Raw genomic sequence first — 24059 nt, 5'->3', positions numbered from 1 at the left:
CAAATTAATTTTGTTTTTGTTTTTTAGTGACATAAGAAAGTAATACACACAAAGTGATGCAAGTCCTCAACATGCCGTGAAGTGACTTTCAATACGGGGCTCGGCTTACATTTTTGACTATGGGAAAAAAAAAACTTTGGTGTCTCAAATTTGCTCTCTCGCCGACGATCCAGATTGTGGTTACCGTGGCAACACTCGGCTTGACATGCCCGTCCATCATCCGCCAGCTGCAGACTTGAGTTCATTTCACAGATGCTTATTTTGCTTGCCATATCGCTCAGCGCTTCTCATCACGTCCGAACAAGTCGTTAAGGAGCTAGCGCATTGTGACAGTCAGGCAGGGAATCCCGGTTCACTTCTACCTTTCCACGGGCATGAAGCGGGATATATTTAGAAATGTGCATGGTTTTTTTTCGCTCTGGATTTGTGAAGTAAATGCATTGTGACGAACATTCTCCCAGGGAAATGCACATCCTGTAAAGAGCAACGGCACACATCAGTCAGCAGCGTTTTGTCCAAGCGAGCGTTTGGACTTGAGTGGCTGAGTATCGTGGACCAAAACTGACAAAATGAAAAATAAATAAATGACTACATAAATAATAATTATCCATCCATCCTTCCATCCATTTTCTTGACCGCTTATTCCTCACAATGGCCGCGGGGGGTGCTGGAGCCTATCGCAGCTGGCTTTGGGCAGTAGGCGGGGTACAGCCTGGACTGGTTGCCAGCCAATCGCAGACAATATAAATATAAACATAATTAATTATACAATTAACAATGATATATATATATATATATATATATAAAGTAAAAATAAATATATAAATAGAATTAAATATCAATAAATAAAAACACTGCGCTCACATTTATTAATATTAAATATTTATTTAAATAATGTATTTATTATTCATTTAAATAATATTTTCTTAAACAAAATCTAAATGTAAATTATGTGTATATATATATAACAATTTTTAAAAGTAAAAATGAAAACTAATAAAAAAGCGAGATTCAAAAAATAAATATAAAAATAAATACCAAAATAAATACCAAAATAAATATATAAATAGAATTAAATATCAATCAATAAATAAAAATGCTCTGCTCTCACATTTATTTATTTCATGCTGCAGATGCTCTTGTCAGGTCAAAATGTTATTCAAATAAGGGGGGCGGTCCGAAGCATGTCTTGGGTGAGACTCGCCATTGCAAACAGACTTTCGATGGTCAAATTTATTTTTTTTGTATTTTATTTTTTAATTAGATTTTCTCTATCAGTTTCTCTTTTCATTTAGTCATTAATTTATTTTTATTTTTGATCAGTTTTTGGTCCTCCATAGGCTGACATCTGGACTTTGATTCCCAAAATCAAATCTCCGTAACGGGCATAATTGGCCTGGAGCCGCTATTTATGCTGCTGTTGTCGCTCCTTTCCTCGGCGTCCGCGTGCGGGCCCGCCGAGGCCACGTGGCGGCGAGCCATGTGCACGAAGCAGTGGTTGTTTTCCGTCGTGATCTGCGTGTTGGACGCCCGGTTGTAATCCCGTCGGCCCTGCTGGAGGTGGATGGTGAACAGGCCGTAGGTGATGGGGTCCAGGCAGGCGTTGAACAGGCCGAAGATGAAGAGCATGTGGGTGAGCGAGTGGGAGACCGTCTCCTCCATTTTTTGCGGGAACAACCAGTACCACAGGCCCAGCAGGTAATAGGGCGTCCAGCAGATGATGAAGGACGTCACGATGACGATGCTCATCTTGAGCGTCCTCATGCGCGCTTTGGGGATGTTGTTGTGAGAGCGGCGGAGGTGAACGTCTCGGGAGAGCACTGAAACACACGAAACACGCGAGGCTTCGTTAGCGTTGCGGAAGCTCACGGGGGCGCTCGCTTCAATGTTTAACAATTTACAACCAGTGTTCATTTCGAAAACGGAAAACTAAACAAAAATAATTTCGTCAACACATGTTTTTCATCAGACTCAAACGAGACTAGACTAAAACCCTCATTAATAAACAATAACTGGGACTAAATCGCCATTTTCGTCGAGTAATAAAGACTAGAAGAAAATGTACTTAGTAAAAACTGGACTAAAATCTATGGGCATTTAAGTTCAATAATAGACAAAATATTTACTTTTTACTGTTGAAACTGTCTCAATGAGACATTTGCAAACATGTTGCAAACTGTTTTTACTTTGTAAAAAAATGATTGAACCGTAACAGTACAACATCAATCATTTTTTTTAAATCACTATACGAATATGAAGTACAAAATAAACACCAATCACCGGTTAATAAATAGTGATCACAAAAAAATACTTTTGTAATAGACTTTAATGCAAAAGTAAAATGAATCCAATTAGTTGATTAATCGATTGAATAATCGATAGATTCATCGATTCATTCGATTGTGACAGCGCTAAAGCCAATATTAATCCGAATGTCGTGTTTATACTGGTGGGAGCCACAACACAACGGATTTTTCTCCATTTTGCTTCCGGCGTCATGAGGGTGGATGTTGTCATGTTGGACACACGAGCATCCACCCACCAGGACATTTTATATTTTTTGATGAATGTTTACATGCTTCTTGAGCGTGAGCCAGCCAATTAGTTCCCCAGCCTGCCTGCTGGTAGTCGAAGTTTGCCATTCCCCCGCTCAGACTTTGTTTTCACCACGGTACCGGACACAAACTGCGTGTAAATCACGTCTGCGGGTTCGATAAGAAAGAGGCTCCGGCCTGTGCGCGCGTGAGATACGCTTGTGTGACAGAACAGAGGCAAGCTGCTGTATAGTTTTTGCGCTGCCACCGCGAATGTGTCTCACATCTCAAACAGCCTGCGGATGCGTTGGCATTTCATGGAAATCTATGCGGAAAGCAGGGGTCCATCATGAAAAATTGAAAACGTGCTGAAAATGCATTTTGGTCTTTGTGCACCAATTGCCAACTCGAGTGCCGCAGGGACATTTAACACCCAATAAAGTCTGTTTGGGAGTTAGGCTTATGTTTTGTGATTTTGTTGAGGCAGTTCAGTTTTTGGCAGTGATAATTTTGTTGATGGGAAAAAAAAAAAAGTCAAATTTTCATCACGAAAACGAAATGAAAACTAAAATAGATGCTTGCATTCAGACGATGACGAGTTTAAGACGGCATATTATTGTCAACATTGAAACAAAGTTTAATAAGGACCGTGTTGTGTTAAATGCGTGTTAAACTACAGTTACAAATCGCTGTGTTCTAAAATTCTGTATAAAAGTTGAAATGTATGCTGAAGGAAAACTCAAATTGCTCTTTATTTTCATCGACTAAAATTGGATTAAACTCGTGCTGTCAAAGTTAAAGCGTTAACTCACGGATTAACCACTAAAAAATGATTGCAATAATCGTATTAACGCAGATTAATCACACTATTAATTTTGACTGCAGATGATCCTTTTAGGATGGTTACGTTAACGGTAGCACAGGGTTCTGTTTGAGCATTAAACATAACTACAACCATTTAATAAATCTTTGTGTATGACGTTCATATCAATAAATACTAGGGTCATTTTTTTTTTCATTTTAAATTATGCAAGTAATTAACTGATTAGAAAAAGAGGACAGAAAATGCTGAATACTTCTGCATAACATTAAATGTAGAAAGAAATAACACATAACAAACAGGAGCGCTTCAAATTTGGCGGGCAATAAATGTTAAGAAAAAGCCTTTTTAATGAAGCGATTAATCGTGATTAATCCAAATTGTAAACTGTGATTAATCTGATATAAAAAAAAAATAACCGTTTGACAGCGCAAATTAAAACTAAAATACAATCACATACTAAACTAGACTAAATGCAATTTCTGGAGAAATTGCGTGGGAATGCTGAAAGCTGAATGCTAATATTAATTCATTTAATCGTGATTTATCCAAATTCTAAACTGTGATTAATCTGATTTTAAAAAAATAAAATAAAATAATAAACCGTTTGACAGCGCAAATTAAAACTAAAATATAGTCGCATACTAAACTAGACTAAGTGCAATTTCTGGAGAAATTGCGTGGGAATGCTGAAAGCTGAATGCTACGCTGAATGTTTATGTAGGAAATTGAAGGATAAATTATGTGAAAATTACATAGTAATTGAATATGAATTACTAGTAATAGTCGTAGTATTTGTAATAATTATGAAGTAGTAACTTGACAATGACAAATGACACATAAAAACCCATCCAGTCGTCAGCAGTAGTGGAATGCTTTCAGCATTCCCACAATTATGACTCAAACTTTTCGTCAAAAGACTAACTAAAAGCTAAATTCAAATTTCTTGTCAAAATGAACACTGGTTTTGGGGATGTGCCTTTTGTGCTTATTCAGAGCGCCCCAATCTCTGATCTCTGGCCACAATTTTTTTTTCTGAATATAAACTACATTGCGTACCGTGGCTCAATAATGTCGGCCAAGACTCATCTCGTGTATTGAGAATTGAATTTGACGAAGAGCCGCGACTTACAATTGTTGCGAGCCATGCGGCTGGAGATCTCGATGAGGATTCTGGTGTAGCAGAAGATCATGATGGCCAGCGGAAGGAGGAAGAGGCATGCGAAGGTGAACATGTTGTAGAGCGTCTCCTGCCAACGCTGGACAAAACTGCCGTGGGTGGTGCACTGGGTGAAGTTCTCCGGCACCGTGATGGTCACGTTGTGAAATATAAATATCTGCGTGAACAAAAGCGATAGTGAGTGACCATCACGCAGACCTTCAAGGCTGCAATGCAAAGCCTACGTGAGCAGCCCAGAACCTTGAAAACTTCCAGTTCTCGAATCTCGGGTATCCGACAGGATAGAGAGAGAAAGAGAGAGGCACACGGCCCTCAGCTGTGCCCGCGAAGCATTTGGGAGGCTTTCAGTTGGCTCAGGTTGAATGTTTCACACATTCGCAATGCTGTGCTGTCGATAATTTGGGAATTTTTCACGTGTTCTGCCGCAGTTATGCTTTCTTTGACATTACTGACAGCAACTGGCAAGCAACCATCAACTGTTGGCGTATGATTTTGAAGGGATGTGTTGAGGCACTCTAAAATTGGGCATACCAGATCACAATTCTCCAATACAAGCAATACAATCTGATACTGGTTCAGAAGTAATTGGTACCTGTACACAGAGGTGGGTAGTAACGACTTACATTTACTCCATTACATTTACTTGAATAGCTTTTTGGGTAAAAAAAAAAAAAAAAGAAAAAAAAAAAAGTACTTCTTAAGAATATTTTTACCACACAACACTTTTTACTTTTACCTGTGTAAAAGGCCATAATGCTTGAAAGTCTTACATTTTCTCAATAATCGATGGCAGGCCTAATAATGAAATGAGCCTTTTGTGTGCACCGAGTTCCTAAATTTGTAAATTTGTTGTGCGACTTCGGGAAGCGCTCCGCTTGACTGACTTTTATTTAGAAGGTCGCAAATTTGCCACTTTCTAAAGTGGCAAATATACAAGTTTTTTTTTTTTTTTTTTCACAAAATTGCGACTTTAGAAAGTGGCAAAAATTTGCCACTTTACAAACTCGCAAATTCACGAGTTTTTTTTCCTCACAAATTTGCCACTTTCTAAACTCGCAAATTTATGATGTTTTTTTTTTTTTCTCGCCAATTTGCCACTTTAGAAAGTCGAAAATTTGCTGCTTTAAAGTGGCAAATTTACGAGTTTTTTTTTTTTTTTTTTCACAAATTTGCGACTTTAGAGGGTGGCAAATTTGCCACTTTCTAAACTCGCAAATTTGCTGCTTTAGAAAGTCACGAATTTGCCACTTTCTAAGCTCACAAATTTCCACTTTCTAAACTCTCAAATTTACGAGTTTTTTTTTCTCTCTCGCAAATTTGCCACTTTAGAAAGTCGCAAATTTGCGACTTTTTCTGGGCATACTTCCACCACCCTCTAGAAAAAAATATATATACACGGCCCTAATACGCCGTCGTAGCTTGCACTGCTGTTCGAGCTCAAAACGTTTTTTATTTTTTATTTTATCATTTGAAGACGCCAGAATTTGCACATATACATATACATATATATATATATATATATATATATATATATATATATATATATATATATATATATATATATATATATATATATATATATATATATATTTTATATATGTATAATTTTCTGTCTGATGACATTGTTTAAAAAAATAAATCAGACTTTATGTTCAAGCAGTTACTCAGTACTTGAGTATTCTTTTCAGCACATACTTTTTTTACTTGGCTACTCTTTACTTTCAATTGAGTAATGTAATTTTGAAGTAACGCTACTCTTACTTGAGTAAAATTTTTTGGCTACTCTCTGCCTGTACAAAGCTCTACAAAGTTGACCAGACCTGATGGACAGGACTGGCTCACTCTCCGCTTGTTCAACGTATTAAATTATGTACTTCATTTTCATGAACCATCTCAAAAGTAATTCCCAATTCATGAACGTGCTGCAAAGAATTACGGACAACACAACAGGAGAGACATTTTGGTGAGATTCGGTTCACATTGTGGGCCCGCAATTTACATGAGAATCAAGAGGTTATTTCATAATAACCTGCGCTCCTGAACGTACGTATTCTTCCCACGTAGCTAAGCAGCAACAGCATCTTAGCACCGCCCTCTCGAGCCGGCGACGGATTAATTCAGATGGCGCAACACGTCCTCGCCGACGGTGACATTTGTAAGATTTTCTCTTCTTGCTAAAACTTCATACATGCCAACAAATTCCTCATGAATGATCAGATTCACGGTCAAGAAATCTCACACATATTGCATCCTGATCCTTTTCCTGAGCCCGGTCCATAATCAAGGTTACCCGGTCTCATCTGGCAGCTACTGCTTGGCCTCGGTAAATTTAGCAACTGGGTTTGAACTGGGGGGGGCATGTACACGCAATTCAGGCATTCAATTTTCACTTGTTCATTTCCTTCACGTGCCCTTTTCAAGCTAAACTACGTTTGACTCTTGCATCTAGTCTCATAGATATGTCAAGGTTATTGAGTGACATTTTCATCCAGCATATAATGCAAACTTTTCACAGTCCTTTTCTTCAATTTTTTATTAATTTTTTTTAACAGTGGACATGAATTTATGGAGTACCAAAACCGCCAAAATAAATTAATAAATGGATTTAAAAATAAAAATAAAAAATTAATTAAAAAAAATATAAATGGAAATAAAAAAAATTATATATATATATATATATATATATATATATATATATATATATATATATATATATATATTTAATTTTTGAATTTTATATTTTTTTATATTCATTTTTATTTTCACTTTTAGTCATTTATTGATTTATTTAGTCATTTATTTATGTTGAATTTTGGCAGTTTTGGTCCTCCATAATAAATGTGGCATTTTTTAAGCTGGGAGGTTTTCTTTTCAATTGCTTTGCAAGTGTTAAAACTAGGGATGCAACGATATCCAAATATCACGATACGATTTTAGCACGGTATGAAGCTCATGGTACGATAATTAATTATCACGATATTGTGGCGATATTTAAAAAAGGTCACAATATTGTAAAAAAAATGAGCTCATACTAAAAAAAAAGCACAATATTGTGATTTTGTACATAACAATACATATAAACTACCTCCAATCTCTAATAACACTTAATATTGAGGGACTTACTCGCTAATGCAAGCACACATTGAGTTCCTCCACATATTGACTCATTTTATAAGCATATTACGTTCCCCTTCATCTGACAGTTAGTGTATTTTAAACATAGAAGGGCCAAAACATGCCTAATGAAAATTAAACTGCACTAAAAAACTAGCCAGCAGAGGGTGCTACAACTGCACAAATGGAAATCAACCTGACTTTTTTCACAAATGTGCGGCATTTAAATATCGTGAACATGACGACGACGATATTGTGGCAGTTTTAATATCACGATATTGCATTACATCCCTAATATAAACACAATGCCTCTTCAGCAACTGGGATGAAATAACGTAGTGCTGTCACTATCGAATATTTTTAGAATCGATTAACTAACATTTCGACGCAAGATGTGTTGTGGCAGGCAGATTAGTATTGTGCCATGTGGGCTCCCAATTTAAATGCAAATCACAAATAAAAGCAATATTTGAGTGGTTTTCAACTTCTAATGTTGTCTTGGGGTCCTTTAAATACACACAAAGCATTTTTCGTGAAAAAATAAATAAATAAATTCCCCATGATAATGTCTTCATTTCATACACAATATTGTTTGTTTTTCCTCGGAGGAAAGCACAAAAAATTGTACCAATAATGAGTATTTTATCTTGTACACTATTGAAGCAAAACAAGCAGGGAAAGTTTCTTTGAAAGATTTGAAATGGTCTGTTAAGTAAAGCGCGGCCAGACACGGCGGCGGTGAGTTCTCTCTTGAGAGAGAATTGGAAATCCCAGAGTTGATTTGAGCGGAAAACAGAAACACTCCCTGCGGGCAAGTCCTTCGGATGAAGACGTCTTACACCGTCAGACATCGAAGCCGAGAGAAATCAACTCACGGGACACACGTGCAGACTTCATCTGAGCATCTGAACTGATTTTATTTATTTATTTTCTTAAATGTGAGAGATCCCACATGTGACTATGAAAAAAAATTGGCTCTTTTCCGGCCTGACTTACTAACATTCCAAATGAGGCGTTAAATTGCGTGCTCACTTCACTCGCTCGAGTGTGAGACTGGCCTGCCAGCAGTCCAGACCTGCCTCGCCTTGAAAATTTGTGACGCATTATGAAGTATAAAATACCACTGATCTATATATATATAACTGGCTAGGCTGACTTTTGAGGTGGCGAGGCCGCCATATTGCCCCTCCCAAGAAACGTTTCTCGGCATACGATCCTATATATTTACAGTATCGAAATTGGAGAACATTTGAGACAGTACGTAGTGGAAAGAGAATGATTTATGATGTTTTAAATTTATTAAACATAAACAAGAGGACTTTGGACATTTTACAACTTGCCTTAAATACATGTATAAATTATATGCTTAAAGGCCCAATCTGCCAGTTTCACTCAGTAGTCTGCTCGCGATGTGGGAGGAGCAAGATGGCCGCCCTGTGACTTTAACGGCCCATTATAGCAATAAAAAGCTCATATTTTGACTCTAATTAATTTGATACTTTCATTATTTTTCACGTCCAAATAGTACCTTTAAAAACACATTCTGCAACTTGCTGTCGACTGAAAATGACATCACAAAGGGCTCAGGTAACCAATCACAGCTCATCTGTTTTCTAGGTTTGGTCATGTGACATTCACCAGCTGAGCTGTGATTGGTTACCTGAGCCCTTTGTGATGTCATTTTCAGTCGACAGCAAGTTGCAGAATGTGTTTTTAAAGGTACTAATTGTACATGAAAAATAATGACTATCAAATTTATTATAGGCAAAATATTAATGTTTGACTGCCAAAAATGGCTAAATAAGTAAAGCATCCCTTTAAAATAAAGTGCAATCGCACCTCCGCTACAATAGGGGGCAGTGGCACGCTCATTGTCAGCGTGTGCGCAGGATGTATAATTAATGCTAATGAAGTTGTTCAGCAGATTTGTATTTTTTTTTGTTTTCTTTAATGTTAATAACGGTACAATGTCATGAGGTGTACTTATAACAATTTTATAGACAAACAATATTCAAATATTTTCTTCTTCCTGGGGATAGCGCAGATCTGAAACTAATTAAGAAGCAGTGCCCTACATAGAAGCAAAGTTTTCAAAGTGACTCTTTCACTTTTCCCCCCAACTTTTTTTTTCTTCATCCATGCCAAACTTTTCTTTTTGTCCCCCCACTACCCCCCAGCATAGTAATTTTCTAGCTGATGCTTTTAAAATGCTCAAGGCTCATTGTCCTCCAAGTTTCCAATCTCTCGATGCTCTCCAACCTCTCTTGTGATGAAGTTGATGTTTTTTAAGGGTGTGAAAAGACTCCGAAGGCGCCCCGAAGCACATTAACTATCCGGTTCGATACCGCCCTGCGTGTCTAATGGGCTACTTTTAACGGAGCTTCTTGGCCATGTAGGAGGCTCTTAAGAATTATTAGATGAATGCTGAGTCACGCCTTATTTACATACCGCTCAACAATTTAACAGTGGAGGGCAGCGTCACGATCTTTAAAGGGACTCAATTTAAAGAAATGTGTAGCTCTGAAATATGGAGAATTTTGTGTGAGGGGATCAAGGCGAGGTCATGCCAAAACGCACAACAGCTGGGGAAAATCCATGTGTTTTGTTTTGTTTGTCATCATCCAACCGTTGCGGTCTTCTAAGATCTCCATTGGTGTGCTGATTAGAGATAGTAATCAGGGTTTCTAGTGATGAAATACCAGATTTTTATGCTCCAGATTCAATTTCAGATCCAAATATTGATACTTTTCATCATTCAAGCAGATCAAGTGGAAAGTGAAACTATTGCAAGGATAGACGGATGATCATCCGGGCCGATTATCGGTAAAATGACAACTATTGGCACGGGCCTTTTAACGAAACTGAAACTATACTTTTTATTTTTTTTAAATGAATTAAAATAAAATTAATAAATTATGTTGAAATTTTGGAAAACTTTATTTACAATAGAAAACTTTAGGGAACTATTTACTTGCTTAGTTTTTAATTTAGCTTCATAGCTAATGACGCGAATGAGGCTAATGACGCTGGAAGCTCTGCAATTTTTTTTTGTTATAATTTTTTAAATAAAGCTTTCAACTCTTTATATTTAAAAAAAAACAAAAAACAAAAAAAACAACAACTTTAAAATTTTGACCCTGATATTTTCTCTTTTTCTGCAAATACGTATCGGCTTGAAATATCGGTTAGCGGTCTCCTTGAAAAAACATATCGGTATAAAATATAAAATATGCCATTGACCAAATGTGGACGTGCATACTGTGCAAGGTTTTGGTCCGTTTTTTGTCGATCGCACTCTCCCTCTCACTTTCAAGTATCCTGCATGTGGGGTGAATATTCACGATATCCAACAGGAAGTGATAAGTGAAGAAAATATGCCATTTATTCTCCTTTTCCGCTTTTGTTCTTGTTCATTCTGGACGTGTGCGACACTCTTAAAGTATCTCAATGCAGACATTCATTGCCGAGGATGTCAGCAAGCCATTTTGTTGTGTCTCCTTTTGTGCGTTTTGATCTTGGGAATACAACTGTAAATGATGTGTTTTGTTTGGGTTTCTCTTAAGTAGTGCACGACTCGCTTAAATGGCCGTTTAGGTGTCTGAAACGTTTGAAAGAAAACACATTTACTTGAAAAATGACTTTTGCGGGTTTGATATGATGCACAGTCAGCGTTGGCATAGAAACGCTCCAGTCAATATGGAGGCCAATTACCTTGTTCTGTCTCATACAAATCATTTGGCATAAGTTGTTGTTATTAATATTCCTACCTTGTGTCTATTCACCCCCCCCCCCCCCCCCCCCCCCCCGATTGTTTGTGCTCGAGTCATATGCTTCCAGAGCGGAGGTTGGAAATACCAAAATCAGACAAATATCCCAGCCCGGGGGGAAGGTTTTATCACATTTGCATGAACACAGTTGGATCCTTCAAGTAGGGCTGTGCAATTAATTGAAATTCAATTTCAATTTCAATTATTGCACTCCACAATTACAAAATCAGCATCATCGTAACAAAAAAAAAATATTAATACTCATTTTTGAGTTGTTTAAATTTATACATCCGCACCTTTTAAAAAAAAAAAAAATTGTCCAAAATGAACTTAATTAACAATTAGTTTCAAAGAATTCTATCTGTCTTAATATTTTTTAATTTGTATTTATTTATTTATTTATTTATTTTTACACCTGAACATTTTCTTGTTTTGTACAAAAAAAGAAAGAAAGAAAAAAAAAACAAGATCGTCCTACTGCACAGTGCACATGCTGCACTCAAACTTCAAGTTTTTTGCCTAAATAAATAAATAAATAAATAAATAAATAAATAAATCTTATTATAAATTCTGTTTGGTCCAAAAGGAACTTACATAATTAATACCTTTTTTTTTTTTTTTTTTTTTTTTTTTAATTTTTATATTTTTAAATGCATTTTCTTAATTTTTACAAAAAAATAATAATAATCGTTTGAATAATCGTGATTTAAATGTATTGCTAAAATAATTGTGATTATTATTTTTTTCCCCATAATCGAGCAGCCCTACCTTTCAAGGATCAAAAAATGCAATTGAGGTGGACACAAATGTCCAGTTTCGAGTTCTTCCTGGCTGCTCACGTCATGGCAGAAGGCAACGAGGCGAGGACGAGAGCGGCAGAGGCGCTCGAGCTGAATAAAAACACCGTGAGTCAAATCAACAGTGCTTGACTTTGACATTGGAAATGGTCACAGCTCAAACTCAAGCTCTTCACAGGCCAACTTTAAAATGTCATCACTCCACCTTGAGGAGCTTATCACATTAATTAATGAAGGCGTCACTGGTTCATTGAGGTACTGACGAGATTTTAGCTATTAAAAGAAAAATGATACATTCATCATAAATATCACAACCTGCGCATACTTGGATTTTTTTTTTTCTAAAATTGAAAACAATTGCCATGTGATGTGCTTCCACCGAAACATTTTTATTTTTTTTCCCCACCATTAGTGTGACTCATAACACAGCGTAAGTGCACACGATTTTGTGCGGTTGAGCTTGAGCACGATAGTCCTGTCGTCACATATATTCCACCACACACATCACAAAAAAAAGCTGTCATTTGAAAAGGGGTGTGTAGATTTTTTTATACGCTGAGTGTATTTGTTTTTGAAAAAGTGAACATGCTATTACGCTTTAAGTTGCCCGTTTCCCGCTGCATCAAAAAGCGAACTAAAGTGTCTATTAAGTCGAAGAAAAAGTTGACTTGATGCTGTTTGTGTCAGCATCTGTGGCTCCTAATTAATTTGGATCAACTTTTTTTTTTTTTGTCACGGCAAGCGACACCCTTCACACCCAGTGAGGCGAAAGCATGCAAATAGATCTCGTCATATGGCTCATATGTGCGTCCCCCTGTGAGATAAGCTTCCTATTGTTTCGGTGGGCTTCCGACGTGGCTCAATGCTGATGAGATTGACTTGAGTCACGTGCACATGCGCGTCCCTGGAACAAAAAGAACTTATGGAGCACTTATCTCACGGAAAAAAAAAAAAAACTTATTGGAGCTGTTGTGAATGCAGAATTAATATACTACGTGTTCTCTTAGTATGTCCTGTAACTGGTTGGTTGATAATTACAGAAACATAGCAACTGCATAGCAACCGACAACCTCATCATTACAAGGGACATAGTAACTGCATAGCAAGGGACAACTTTATTATCACAAGAGATATAGCAACTGAATAGCAACTGACAACTTCATCATTACAAGTGACATAGCAACTGCAGTGCATAGCAACTGACAAATTCATCATTACAAGGGACATAGTAACTACAGAGCAAGGCACAACTTCATTATCACAAAAGACAGACCAACTGCATAGCAACTGACAGCATCATTACAAGGGACATAGAAACTGCATAGCAGGGACAATTTCATTATCACAAGAGGCATAGCAACTGAATAGCAACTGACAGCTTCATCATTGCAAGGGGCATAGTAACTGCATAGCAAGGGACAACTTCATTATCACTAGAGACAGAGCAACTGCATAGCGACCGACAACTTTGTCTTTACAAGGGACATAGCCACTGCATAGCAACTGACAACTTCATCATGACAAGAGACATAGCAACTGAATAGCAACTGACAACTTCATCATGACAAGAGACATAGTAACTGCATAGCAAGGGACAATTTCATTATCACAAGAGACAGAGCAACTGTATAGCAGCCGACTTCATAAGTACAAGGGACATAGCAACTGCACAGTAAGGGACAACTTCATTATGACAAGAGACATAGCAACTGCATAGCAACCGACAATTTCATCATTTCAGTGCATAGCAACTGCAAAATAAGAGCGATTAGACAAAATATGAGTGACAATACATCATCATAAGGGACAAAGCAACTACAAATAATACAAGGGCCATAGCAACTGACAATGTCAACAATATAACAACAAAATAACCCCATGACCCAACCCAAAAACAGTCACAACATCAAGTGCCAACAAACTCCAATTCCACCAAAAAGTGGAAATTGAGCCACAACGTGCACGATTGAGTCTTCTTTTCATTCACTTCTGTAGAAGTTAATTTCATTTTTTGTTAATCATCTTAATTAGTACACGATTCTTGCTTTTCATTCACTCTGCACAAGGATGAAAAAAAGAAGACCTTATTAATTACAAACAAACATTGAACATAATTTCTTTTAATTAAGAACTCCTACGGGGACCTCTTACAAACCAGCAAGGTTGTCGTGGATGTACCTGCTAAAAAACATTTCATAAATCTGCTTTCAAGCCCTCGCTTGACTTCTTCTTATTCAAGTACCGATGCCACCTTTTGCGTAAATCAATAAAGGTGATATGTTGGCTTGCACCAATGACCTTTAACCTATAGGATAGTTTGGGCCACTTGTGAGTCACTCTTGTGAGGATTGCACACATTTTGTTGTCCGGCGCCGCTATGTAAAAAATGTCTGCTTTCAGTTTCATCCCAAAAACGTAACTCATTTGCTCCCAAAGACGTATTTATACGTTTTTTATGTGTTTTATGCTAGAGCATACAGAAGGCTTTGATGCAGCCTCGGAACTGAAGAAAACGCTTGAAGCAATGGTAGTTATTACAAAAACAGCCAGCAGGTGGCAGAAGAGTATAAGAGATCAAACAGAGCCATGTTGTAATTTTTTTTTCCCCCCACTGTTTTAAACAGATTTGTAATGCAACTTAGCTATATTCTAATGCTAATTGCTGCAAAACCAAAACAGATAGAAACATGCCTTTTTTTTCCTGATGAAAGAAGAGATGCTTATTTTTCTTTTGGTGGTTTTATAGCAATAGAATACAATACTCTGTGGGCCTTCCAAAAGCAGTCAAAATCCAGTAATGGGGTTGCTTCAGTGAAAATGGCCGAGGGAGAATGAGATAAAAATGTAAAAAATGACAAAAGTGGACACGTGTTTTTCACATAGCAGCGGCATTATGTATGTGATGAAATGTAAATGTGATTAAATCAACAGGTTTGTACTTTTTTAACATCTACAATTGTGAATTTTCTCTTTGCTCTTTTTACCCCCGCAGTGCACATTCGATCGCCGCCTTCCCATCCATCCAATGATACATAAAATATACTCACGCGTGCATTGTGACCACTGAGACTACAGCACTTCACTAGTTCAGCCACAGGTAGGCGTACGTATGTAATTATTATGAATTTTGGAATTGCTATAAATGAAGGCCTGTGGCAGTTCTGGCACTGACAGGGCCACCACCCGAAAAGGCTTCACGTCGGATCCTGATTATTAGAATTCCTGCGTGACAGTGTCAGGCTATGTAACAATATCATTCCAGGAGCAATGCAAGTAATGACAAAATATGACATTGTCAGGAACGTATTCATACTCTACTTTGTCTGGTGACAAACACATATCTGGGAGGTCAAGTGGCACTGGACAGTATTTGCCTTTTGGATGAGGATGATGAGGTGAGCTTTGCTTGGCGGCTGCAACAAAAAAATACATAAATAAAATTATGAAGACGTCAAACATGTCATGTGAAGTTAGTTGTACACAACACGGCACATGTGAGAGCTTTAGCGCCATTTGACGCACAAAGATCAAAAGTGTCTCATTAGGAGCATAGGCGCCAAAATAGACTAACAGTGCGCTTATTAAGACACCTTCATTTCACATGGGGGGCAATAAAATTGTGACCTTTACAGTTCTTTTTTTTTTTCCCCTCCCCACCTCCTCATTATCGTATCAACATGCTGTGTAATCGCCTCTTCTGTAAAACATTTCTTACCGTGGGAGGAAAAAAAAATAAAATAAATAACGCGAGCCAGTGTGCGTCCAATCAGTGACTGCACATTGTAGCACATCAGATTGATGCTCTCACGTTGGTTGGTTAACAAGCAGGGAAGGTTGGGGGGGACGCGGCCCACGCACAAGACCTTTAAAAAAAAAAAAAAAAAAAAATGGCAGCAGGGTAGTTCCAGGTGGCATAAAAGCAATGACTGCCACTGACTTGGAACTGAAAACAAGAAAAACAAAACTTTTCCAAACTGTTTTGGAATATCCACTCCAGGAAAATCACAACACGATAGTAGCTAGTGTTGATTTCATCGGCCATATTTAAATGTAGTCTCAGTTTTCGTCCAATTTCAATAACACGTTTTTATCACAATTAGTCAACCTCATCTCATTTTTATTTAGTCACCTTTTAGTCGACTATAAGTCGATTATTTTAGTCCAAGAAAACATAATTTTGTCTAATTTTGGTCAACAGAAACTGTCAACATTTTAGTCTAGTTTTAGTTTAGTTTTAGTCAGGACAATCATTGTTCACCCTTTTACATTTTTGTTGTCAGCAGACAATTTTGAACATTTCCATCTAATCTAAAACTACTTCACATAAAATTTTCTGTCCATCTTTTTGATTTAAAATAGCTTCACACACAATTACAGCTACAAGCTAGTAAGGTAGCTAGCATTAGTTAGCGGTCAGGACAATAATTTTTCGCCCCTTTTACATTTTTGTTCTCAGCAGATAATTTTGAACATTTCCATCTCATCTAAAACTACTTTACATAAAACTTTCTGTCATCTTTTTGATTTAAAACAGCTTCACACACAATTACAGCTACAAGCTAGTACGTTAGCTAGCATTAGTTAGCGGTCAGATTTAACATTGTTTGAACGTTAGCCTACAGCTGTTGCATTAATGTTACGTTGCACTCGTTAGCTGCAGACTTGAAAGGGTGTTCGTAACAGATTAGCAGAGACGGGATTTTACAAAAATCATAACTTCCGTCTCGTCTTTGGTCGTGAACTAAAATGTCCATGGATTTTAGGCCAGTCTTTATTAAGTGAGCTAAATTTTCGTCTCGTCTTTATTAGTCGACGGAAATGCATACTGATTTAGTCCCAATTATTGTTTATTAATGGAGTTTTAGTCTAATCTAGTCTAGTTCTCGTCCGGTGAAAAATGTGTGATGACGAAAATATTTTACAAAATTAACACTAGGCTAATGCTAGCAACATAGCATCCGTAACGAACGGCGGTTTGTTTACAGTGCTAATGCTAGCTTAGCGTAAATTGCGCCGCTATATGGATGAAGCTGGATATTCGTCCCCTTTCCATAATCGTACGCCGTCATGAATGCGCCACATTTGAGGATCGCGTTTGCATGTTAAACGAGAGTCACGGCTTTCGATCGGGGACTTTGGCGGGATTAGTGAAGCGAGGCTGCATTCAGCTCTCGCGAGCCCGTTTCAACACAGCAAACTTCCACCTTTGATATCGGAAAAGAATCCAGAACAGAGGAGGAGCTTTACGACGACTCCAATCGCTCGCGTCCGGTGCCGTCCTTTCATCCCCTCCAAAGAGACTCACTCATTTAGCCTGTCACAAATAACAACAAAGCCGCTTTTGGCTTTCAGCTGCCTCCAGCATCTTTGTAACAACATAATGAAATACTAACGAGGTTGATGCCAGCCTAACGAACGCCAAGGCGTCTCTGCAAGGCATCTTAACGAATCTTGTTTGGCATCCCAAAGGAGTCAGACTGTTTACGGTTGGGCCATGCCGCTAATTTTGTTGCCTTTACGCAACCAAAAGTCAAACTGGAGCTGTCTTTATCTAGTCTATATTCAAGAGCTGCTGAATGAAGCCTGCTCAGATGCGAGGTGAAATGTCCTTCTTTCTCCAAGACGACAAACAGAGAATGAAATGACCCTGACGAATGAGAACATTTGCGTACTCGTCTTTTGAGTTAGCTCGCTTTACAATCAATTAGCCAGACGTCAAAGAATTTCCACCAAATCTATTTTGGAATCAAATTAACGTCCATCATTTTGTCTCGCTTCTAACTAATTTTCCTTATGTACCGTCTTTTATCAACTGACACGTCACCCATTGAAACTTCGAGAAGAAGCCATTTTTCCTATTTCCTCAATCGTTTCAAGGAAGGTTTGCTTTACTTTGACGATGCTTGAGCTTTTTTGCTAGCGGAACGTACGTGTGATGTCAGAGTGATACGCTCTCGTGGACCTACTCGACCGATAATGTGACACCATAAATGAGGTGAAGCCGGTTGAAGCTGGTTGATGGAAAGTGCAGCTGGGACAAATGGGAGTCAAATGGCTGTAATTAACCAGAAACATACAGTACATGCGTCCGTTTTCTATAGCGCTTGCACTCAACTCACTGCACCCTTGACCAAAGTCGTATATACAAAACTCTGGACAAAAAAATTATGTTTTGCTTTTCTGGCGAAACTATTGCCCGTTTGCACTTGCTGAAGGGGTATGAATTATGATCTAGGGGGCACCCGTCAGCACCCTGCACGCTCTTCCCGTCGGCAAAATATTTTTCTGGGGAATAGAAAATTAACGAGAATCTACATATGTAACTTAAGTCACAAATTCGTAAGGAGAATCTACAAATGTGCAACGAAAATCTACAAACAGATGACTAAAGTCACAAATGTGTAAAGAGAATCGACAAATGCTTGACTAAAGTCACAAATGCATAAGGATGCCTACAAATGTGACTTCATTGACTTAAGTCACAAATGCGCAACGAGAGTCTAGAAATGTGACTTAAGTCACAAATGTGCAACGAGAATCTACAAATTCATGTACACATGCAAGTCACAAATGTGTAACGAGAATCGACAAATGCTTGACTAAAGTCACAAATGCATAAGGATGCCTACAAATGTGACTTAAGTCACATATGCGCAACAAGAGTCTAGAAATGTGACTTAAGTCACCAATGTGCAACGAGAATCTACAAATGCATGACTTAAGTCACAAATGCGTAATGAAAATCTACAAATGTGACTTAAGTCAAAAAATCTGCAACGAGAATCTACAAACGTGACTTAAGTCACAAATGCGTTAGGAGAATCTGCAAATGTGACTAAAATCTCAAATGTGTAAGGAGAATCTACAAATGTGTGACTAAAGTCACGAATACGTAACAAAAGTCTACAAATGTGACTTAAGTCACAAATGTGTAACAAAAGTCTACAAATGTGACTTAAGTCATAAATGTGCAACGAGAATTTACAAATGTGTGACTAACAAAAGTCTACAAATGTGACTTAAGTCATAAATGTGCAACGAGAATTTACAAACGTGTGACTAACAAAAGTCTTGTGACTTAAGTCACAAATGCGCAACGAGAATCTACAAAAGTGACTTAAGTCACAAATGCGCTAGGAGAATCTACAAATGTGACTTAAGTCCCAAATGCGCAACGAGAATCTACAAATGCGTAACGAAAATCTACAAATTCGTGACTAAAGTCACAAATACGTAACGAGAGTCTACAAATGTGACTTAAGTCCCAAATATGCAACGAGAATCTACAAATGCGTAACGAAAATCTACAAATTCGTGACTAAAGTCACAAATACGTAACGAGAGTCTACAAATGTGACTTAAGTCCCAAATATGCAACGAGAATCTACAAATGCGTAACGAAAATCAACAAATGCCTAACGAAAATCTACAAATGTGTGACTAAAGTCACAAATACGTAACGAGTGTCTACAAATGTGACTTAAGTCACAAATGTACAACGAGAATCTACAATCTATGTGTGACGACAGTCTTTAAACATAGAATAAAAAGGTCATCTTGCGCTACCTGAGGGAGCGACAGGACGATGCTCATGCTCCAGGCCACGGTCAGCATGATTTTGCTCCTCTTCCGGGCCTCCCTGATGCCCAGCGGGTTGAGGATGGCCGACTGTCTGTCCAGGCTGATGACCACGGTGACGAAGGCGCACGAGTACATGGCCACCAGCTTGAGGAACATGAGCAGCCGGCAGGCGGCGTCCCCGGCCTGCCACTGCACCGTGATGTTCCACACGGCGTCCACCGGCATCACGATGAAGGTGACCAGCAGGTCGGCCACCGTCAGGTTCATGATGATAATCCGCACGTGCGACTTGCGCCGGCCGCCCTTGCCGGCCGCCCACAGCACCAGCAGGTTGAACACGGCCGAGGCGGCGCACAGGCTGAAGGTGATGATGACTCGCACTTTGGCCGCCGTGGAGAAAGTGGGCAGCTGGAGCGCGTCGCCGGCCGAGGTGACGTTGCAGGCGGCGGCGGCGACGGCGGCGGCGGCGGCAGCGGTGGCCCACGTGCAGCTGTCGTTGGCCGCCTCCGGGTCCTCCAGCTGGTGGAGCATCGTGCACCAGCGCAAGGTTTCGATCCGGAAGAAAGAGTCCGCGCCTTCTGCCTTACTGCATCCACCCCCAGACTGAAGTGTGCAAACTGCGTGGGAAAGTTCTCAAGATCCTAGAAAATGAATTCAGAGATTTGTTTTTAACATATTTGAAGAGAATTGCTGAAAACTCCACACAGAAGTAGAGTTACTGTTTTCACCATTTCATTTTTTTTTTATCTGTGGCAAAAAAGGCACCACTTGACGTACTTTGAAGCATTCCTTTCAGATGCTGCTTTTGAGTGCCTTGTTGTTGGCCACGAGTGTGCGTATGTCACGCAGAGGAAGACAGACTAGTGAGAAGTCGGCAAAAAAAAAAAAAAGAATTAAAAGTCTTAACTCAGAAAATGGATGTACTTGTCAGCCGCTATCTGGACCAGAGCTTTTGGCTGGTGTGGCCACTTTAGAGTGCCTCATTGTTGGCCACGAGTGCCCGTATGTCACACAGAGTAAGACTGAATAGTGATAAGTGGGCTTTTTTTTTTTTTTTTAGCTGGATGGATGGGCTTGACAGCCAGAATGCGGACCAGATCTTTTGGCTGGAGTTGCAGCTTTAGAGTGCCTTGTTGTTAGCTGTAAGTGCACGTATGTCATGCAGAGAATCACTGAACAGTGAGAAGTATTTTTTTTTCTTCCAAGTCCAACTCGGAAAATAGATGGATAGCTGGACGGATGGACTTGACAGCCAGCATGTGGACCAGAGCTTTGATCTGGCGTGGCCACTTTAGAGTGCCTCATTGTTGGCCACGAGTGCCCGTATGTCACACATTAAAAGACGGAATAGTGAAAAGTGGGCTTTTGTTCCTCTAAGTCCAACTGGGAAAATGAGATTGTTGGACTTGACAGGCAACATGTGGACCAGAGTTTTACGCTGGTGTGGCCACTTTAGAGTGCCTCGTTGTTGGCTGCAAGTGCACGTATGCAAAGCAGGGAAAGACAGAAAAGTGGGGGGTGTGGGTCTTTCGAGCGCCTCATCGCCTCGCCTCGTTTTTCCACCATGTGACAACCTGGTGGGGAAGCCGCCAGAGATTTTCAGCTGATACATCGTAGCGGCTCAAACATTTATGTGTAGAAAAAGACGCAAGATGAAGAAGCATCAATTTTTCCTGGTCGTAGTAGAAATATTTGATTAACATTTGAATGGGAGCGAGCGGCTTGATTTTTTTTTTACAATTTTTGCACCCTCATCCTACATTCCAATATTTTCAATCATCCAATTTGGCAAGGTTGCGAACAACATTCTACTCTGTACACAATTTAGAGGACATATTTTGACCTTACTTCAATAAAATAAAATAAAATAAAATAAAAAACTTGCATGCAAGGAGACAGTTCAAATACAATTTGACGGCTCGTCTATAAAGTCTCTGCCTATTTCTCCTCAGGCGAGATCATATACGCACACATGAACAGACATTTTAACATCTGCCTCATGCAACCGGTGCGCCCCCCCCCCCCCCCCCCCCCCCCATAACCACAAACATCTTGTCTGACAGCAAAATCATTGCTCAATATCTGAGTGAGCGAAACAATGTCTGCCTTTTATATACTTGTCATAAAACAAAAGTTTATATGAGGTTATAATTAACATGAAAAACATTATTGAAGTTCAAAGGCAAGTATTTTTTTTTCTCATACAAATGTAGCAAGCTGAGCTACAAAAAAAAAAAAAAAAAGTGAAATATTGAAATATTATTTCTAAAGTCTTCCTACCACCACTGCAATATCAGTTTTGCGCTATAATGCAGTGACTTCATCATTAACATAACAGACCAGTCATCATTGTCCTCTGCTCAATTAAGCGTTTTTTTTTTTTGTTTGTTTGTTTTTGTTTTTATCAAATATCAAATGATAGACCACAACAGCTTGGTTACAACGACGCTACTGAGAAATATAATTAGACAATAACGCCACTACTTAGTCACTCGTTCTTGCATCAAAAGAAACGCGCAGCAATTGCCCGAAGGAAGCGCTAATTTCAAAATCTAATCAGATGAGAGCCAACACTGGCTGGTTAATACGCAAACTCACCTTGAACGAGGTCCGCGAGCGTTAATGAGGCGTGCGAAAAGTGTTTGGTGAGCATGCAGCTGTTGCTTCCTCCCGCCTTATTCCTCCACTAGACTGCATGCGACCACGAGGGTTCCGAGAGAGAGAGAGAGAGAGAGAGAGAGAGAGAGACGCTGTTTTTGATTAGTTTGAATGACGTTTTGACTGATTGTCACCTGATCTGTACCAGTGATTCCCAACCGCTGTCGCCGAGGGAAATTATCAAATTTGACTGAATGAAAATCCCTGTTAGAAGGAAATTTAAAATGTCTCGTAAATTTGACACACCATGGAGATGACAACCCTGTTAAAATTGAATGACTAAAAACAATCATATATACATATACCCGGGCAAAATTAGTGGTACCACTCTATTAACTCATTCACTGGCAGCCATTTTCACATTTCGCAATCCCGTTCGCTCCCGGCTGTTTTACTGGATTTTGACTGATTTTGCAAGGCCCGCAGAATATTGTGTTCTATTGCTATAAAAGCATGGAACATATCAAAAGAAGGATTAAAGTCTCTTCTTCCACTAGGAAGAAAAAGTATGTTTCTATCTGTTTCCGTTTTGCAGCAATTAGCATTAGAATTAGCATCAGTTTTCATAAATCTATTCAAAATTTTAAGTAATTTAGCTTTTTTTCTACATGGCTCTGGTTGATCTCCTTTGCTCTGCTGCCACCTGCTGGCCGTTTGTGTAATAACTACCATTTCTGCAACCGTTCTTTGCAGTTGAGAGGCTGCATCAAAGCCTTCCGTATGCTCAAGCATTAAAAAAAAAAAAAAAAAAAAACAACACACAAACAAAAAAACATATAAATACGTCTCTAGGAGCACGGTAATATTTAAACTAGAATTTATACGTATTTATACGTTTTGGGGAGCAAATGAGTTACTGATCGAGTAATCATTTGGAGCAATTTTTTTTAAGTTAAAATTGTGAAAATCTTCTGATTTCAGTATGTCAACTGAAACTACCATTTCTGCAACCGTTCTTTGCAGTTGAAAGGCTGCATCAAAGCCTTCTGTATGCTCTCGCATAAAAAATAAAAATAAAAAAAATAAAAAACGTCTTTGGGACACTTACAACATAAAAAAACGTATTTACACGTCATTGGGAGCAAATGAGTTAACATTTAAACAATAAAAAAAAAATTGTTGATTTTTTTTTTGGACACCATAATGGATGATTTTAGAAATGCATCAATAAAGGCAACACTGTACAGGTATATGCGGGATATCATAGAAACTTTTTGCTCATTTTTGTGGCGCTTTAATGCTTAGAAGGAAGCAGACGAAGAGCTGAAACGAAGACTGCCGAATACTCAGCTGCGTGCGAGTGAAAACGCCGTGAAGCCGTGATTGCTCACTGCATGAATTCATCTTTCCACCGCATGATCCCGAGCACACAAAAAGAAAGTCCGAAAAGCACAAATTGAAACATGCTGTGCGCTATACGGTCTGCGTTAGTTGCAGGATTAGCTGCAGGCCAATTGTGACAGTGAAGCGAAAGGCATTCAAGTTTACAGAACGGGATGAGATGAAAGTGGAAGTCAACCTTTAACATTTCTTGACAAATAATATGTTATATGTGACCTCACTAGTCTAAACTTGTCATTGTGATAAATATTACATTTGTGGAATATG

The 24059-nt window shown here is 38.7% G+C and overlaps 2 protein-coding genes across 2 annotated transcripts in view; one reads left to right on the top strand and one right to left on the bottom strand.

Moving 5' to 3' along the window:
• Positions 1-24059, top strand: part of LOC144016457 (RNA polymerase II elongation factor ELL) — an 88401-nt gene that overhangs the window by 55275 nt on the left and 9067 nt on the right. The window contains exon 16 of the transcript XR_013282914.1: positions 15205-15309. The gene's annotated coding sequence lies outside the window, so the exon portion shown is untranslated. The remainder of the gene's footprint in view (positions 1-15204; positions 15310-24059) is intronic.
• On the bottom strand, positions 863-22468 carry gnrhr4 (gonadotropin releasing hormone receptor 4). The gene is made up of 4 exons (XM_077517628.1): positions 22392-22468; positions 19779-20434; positions 4487-4691; positions 863-1820 (listed from the first exon to the last, which is right to left on the bottom strand). Exons 2-4 carry the CDS (start codon positions 20322-20324, stop codon positions 1369-1371), a joined length of 1203 nt encoding a protein of 400 aa, XP_077373754.1. The 5' UTR covers positions 20325-20434; positions 22392-22468; the 3' UTR covers positions 863-1368.

Source organism: Festucalex cinctus, chromosome 3 (assembly GCF_051991245.1).
Source record: "Festucalex cinctus isolate MCC-2025b chromosome 3, RoL_Fcin_1.0, whole genome shotgun sequence".
NCBI lineage: Eukaryota > Metazoa > Chordata > Actinopteri > Syngnathiformes > Syngnathidae > Festucalex > Festucalex cinctus.
This window is presented reverse-complemented; position numbering and strand designations above follow the sequence as displayed.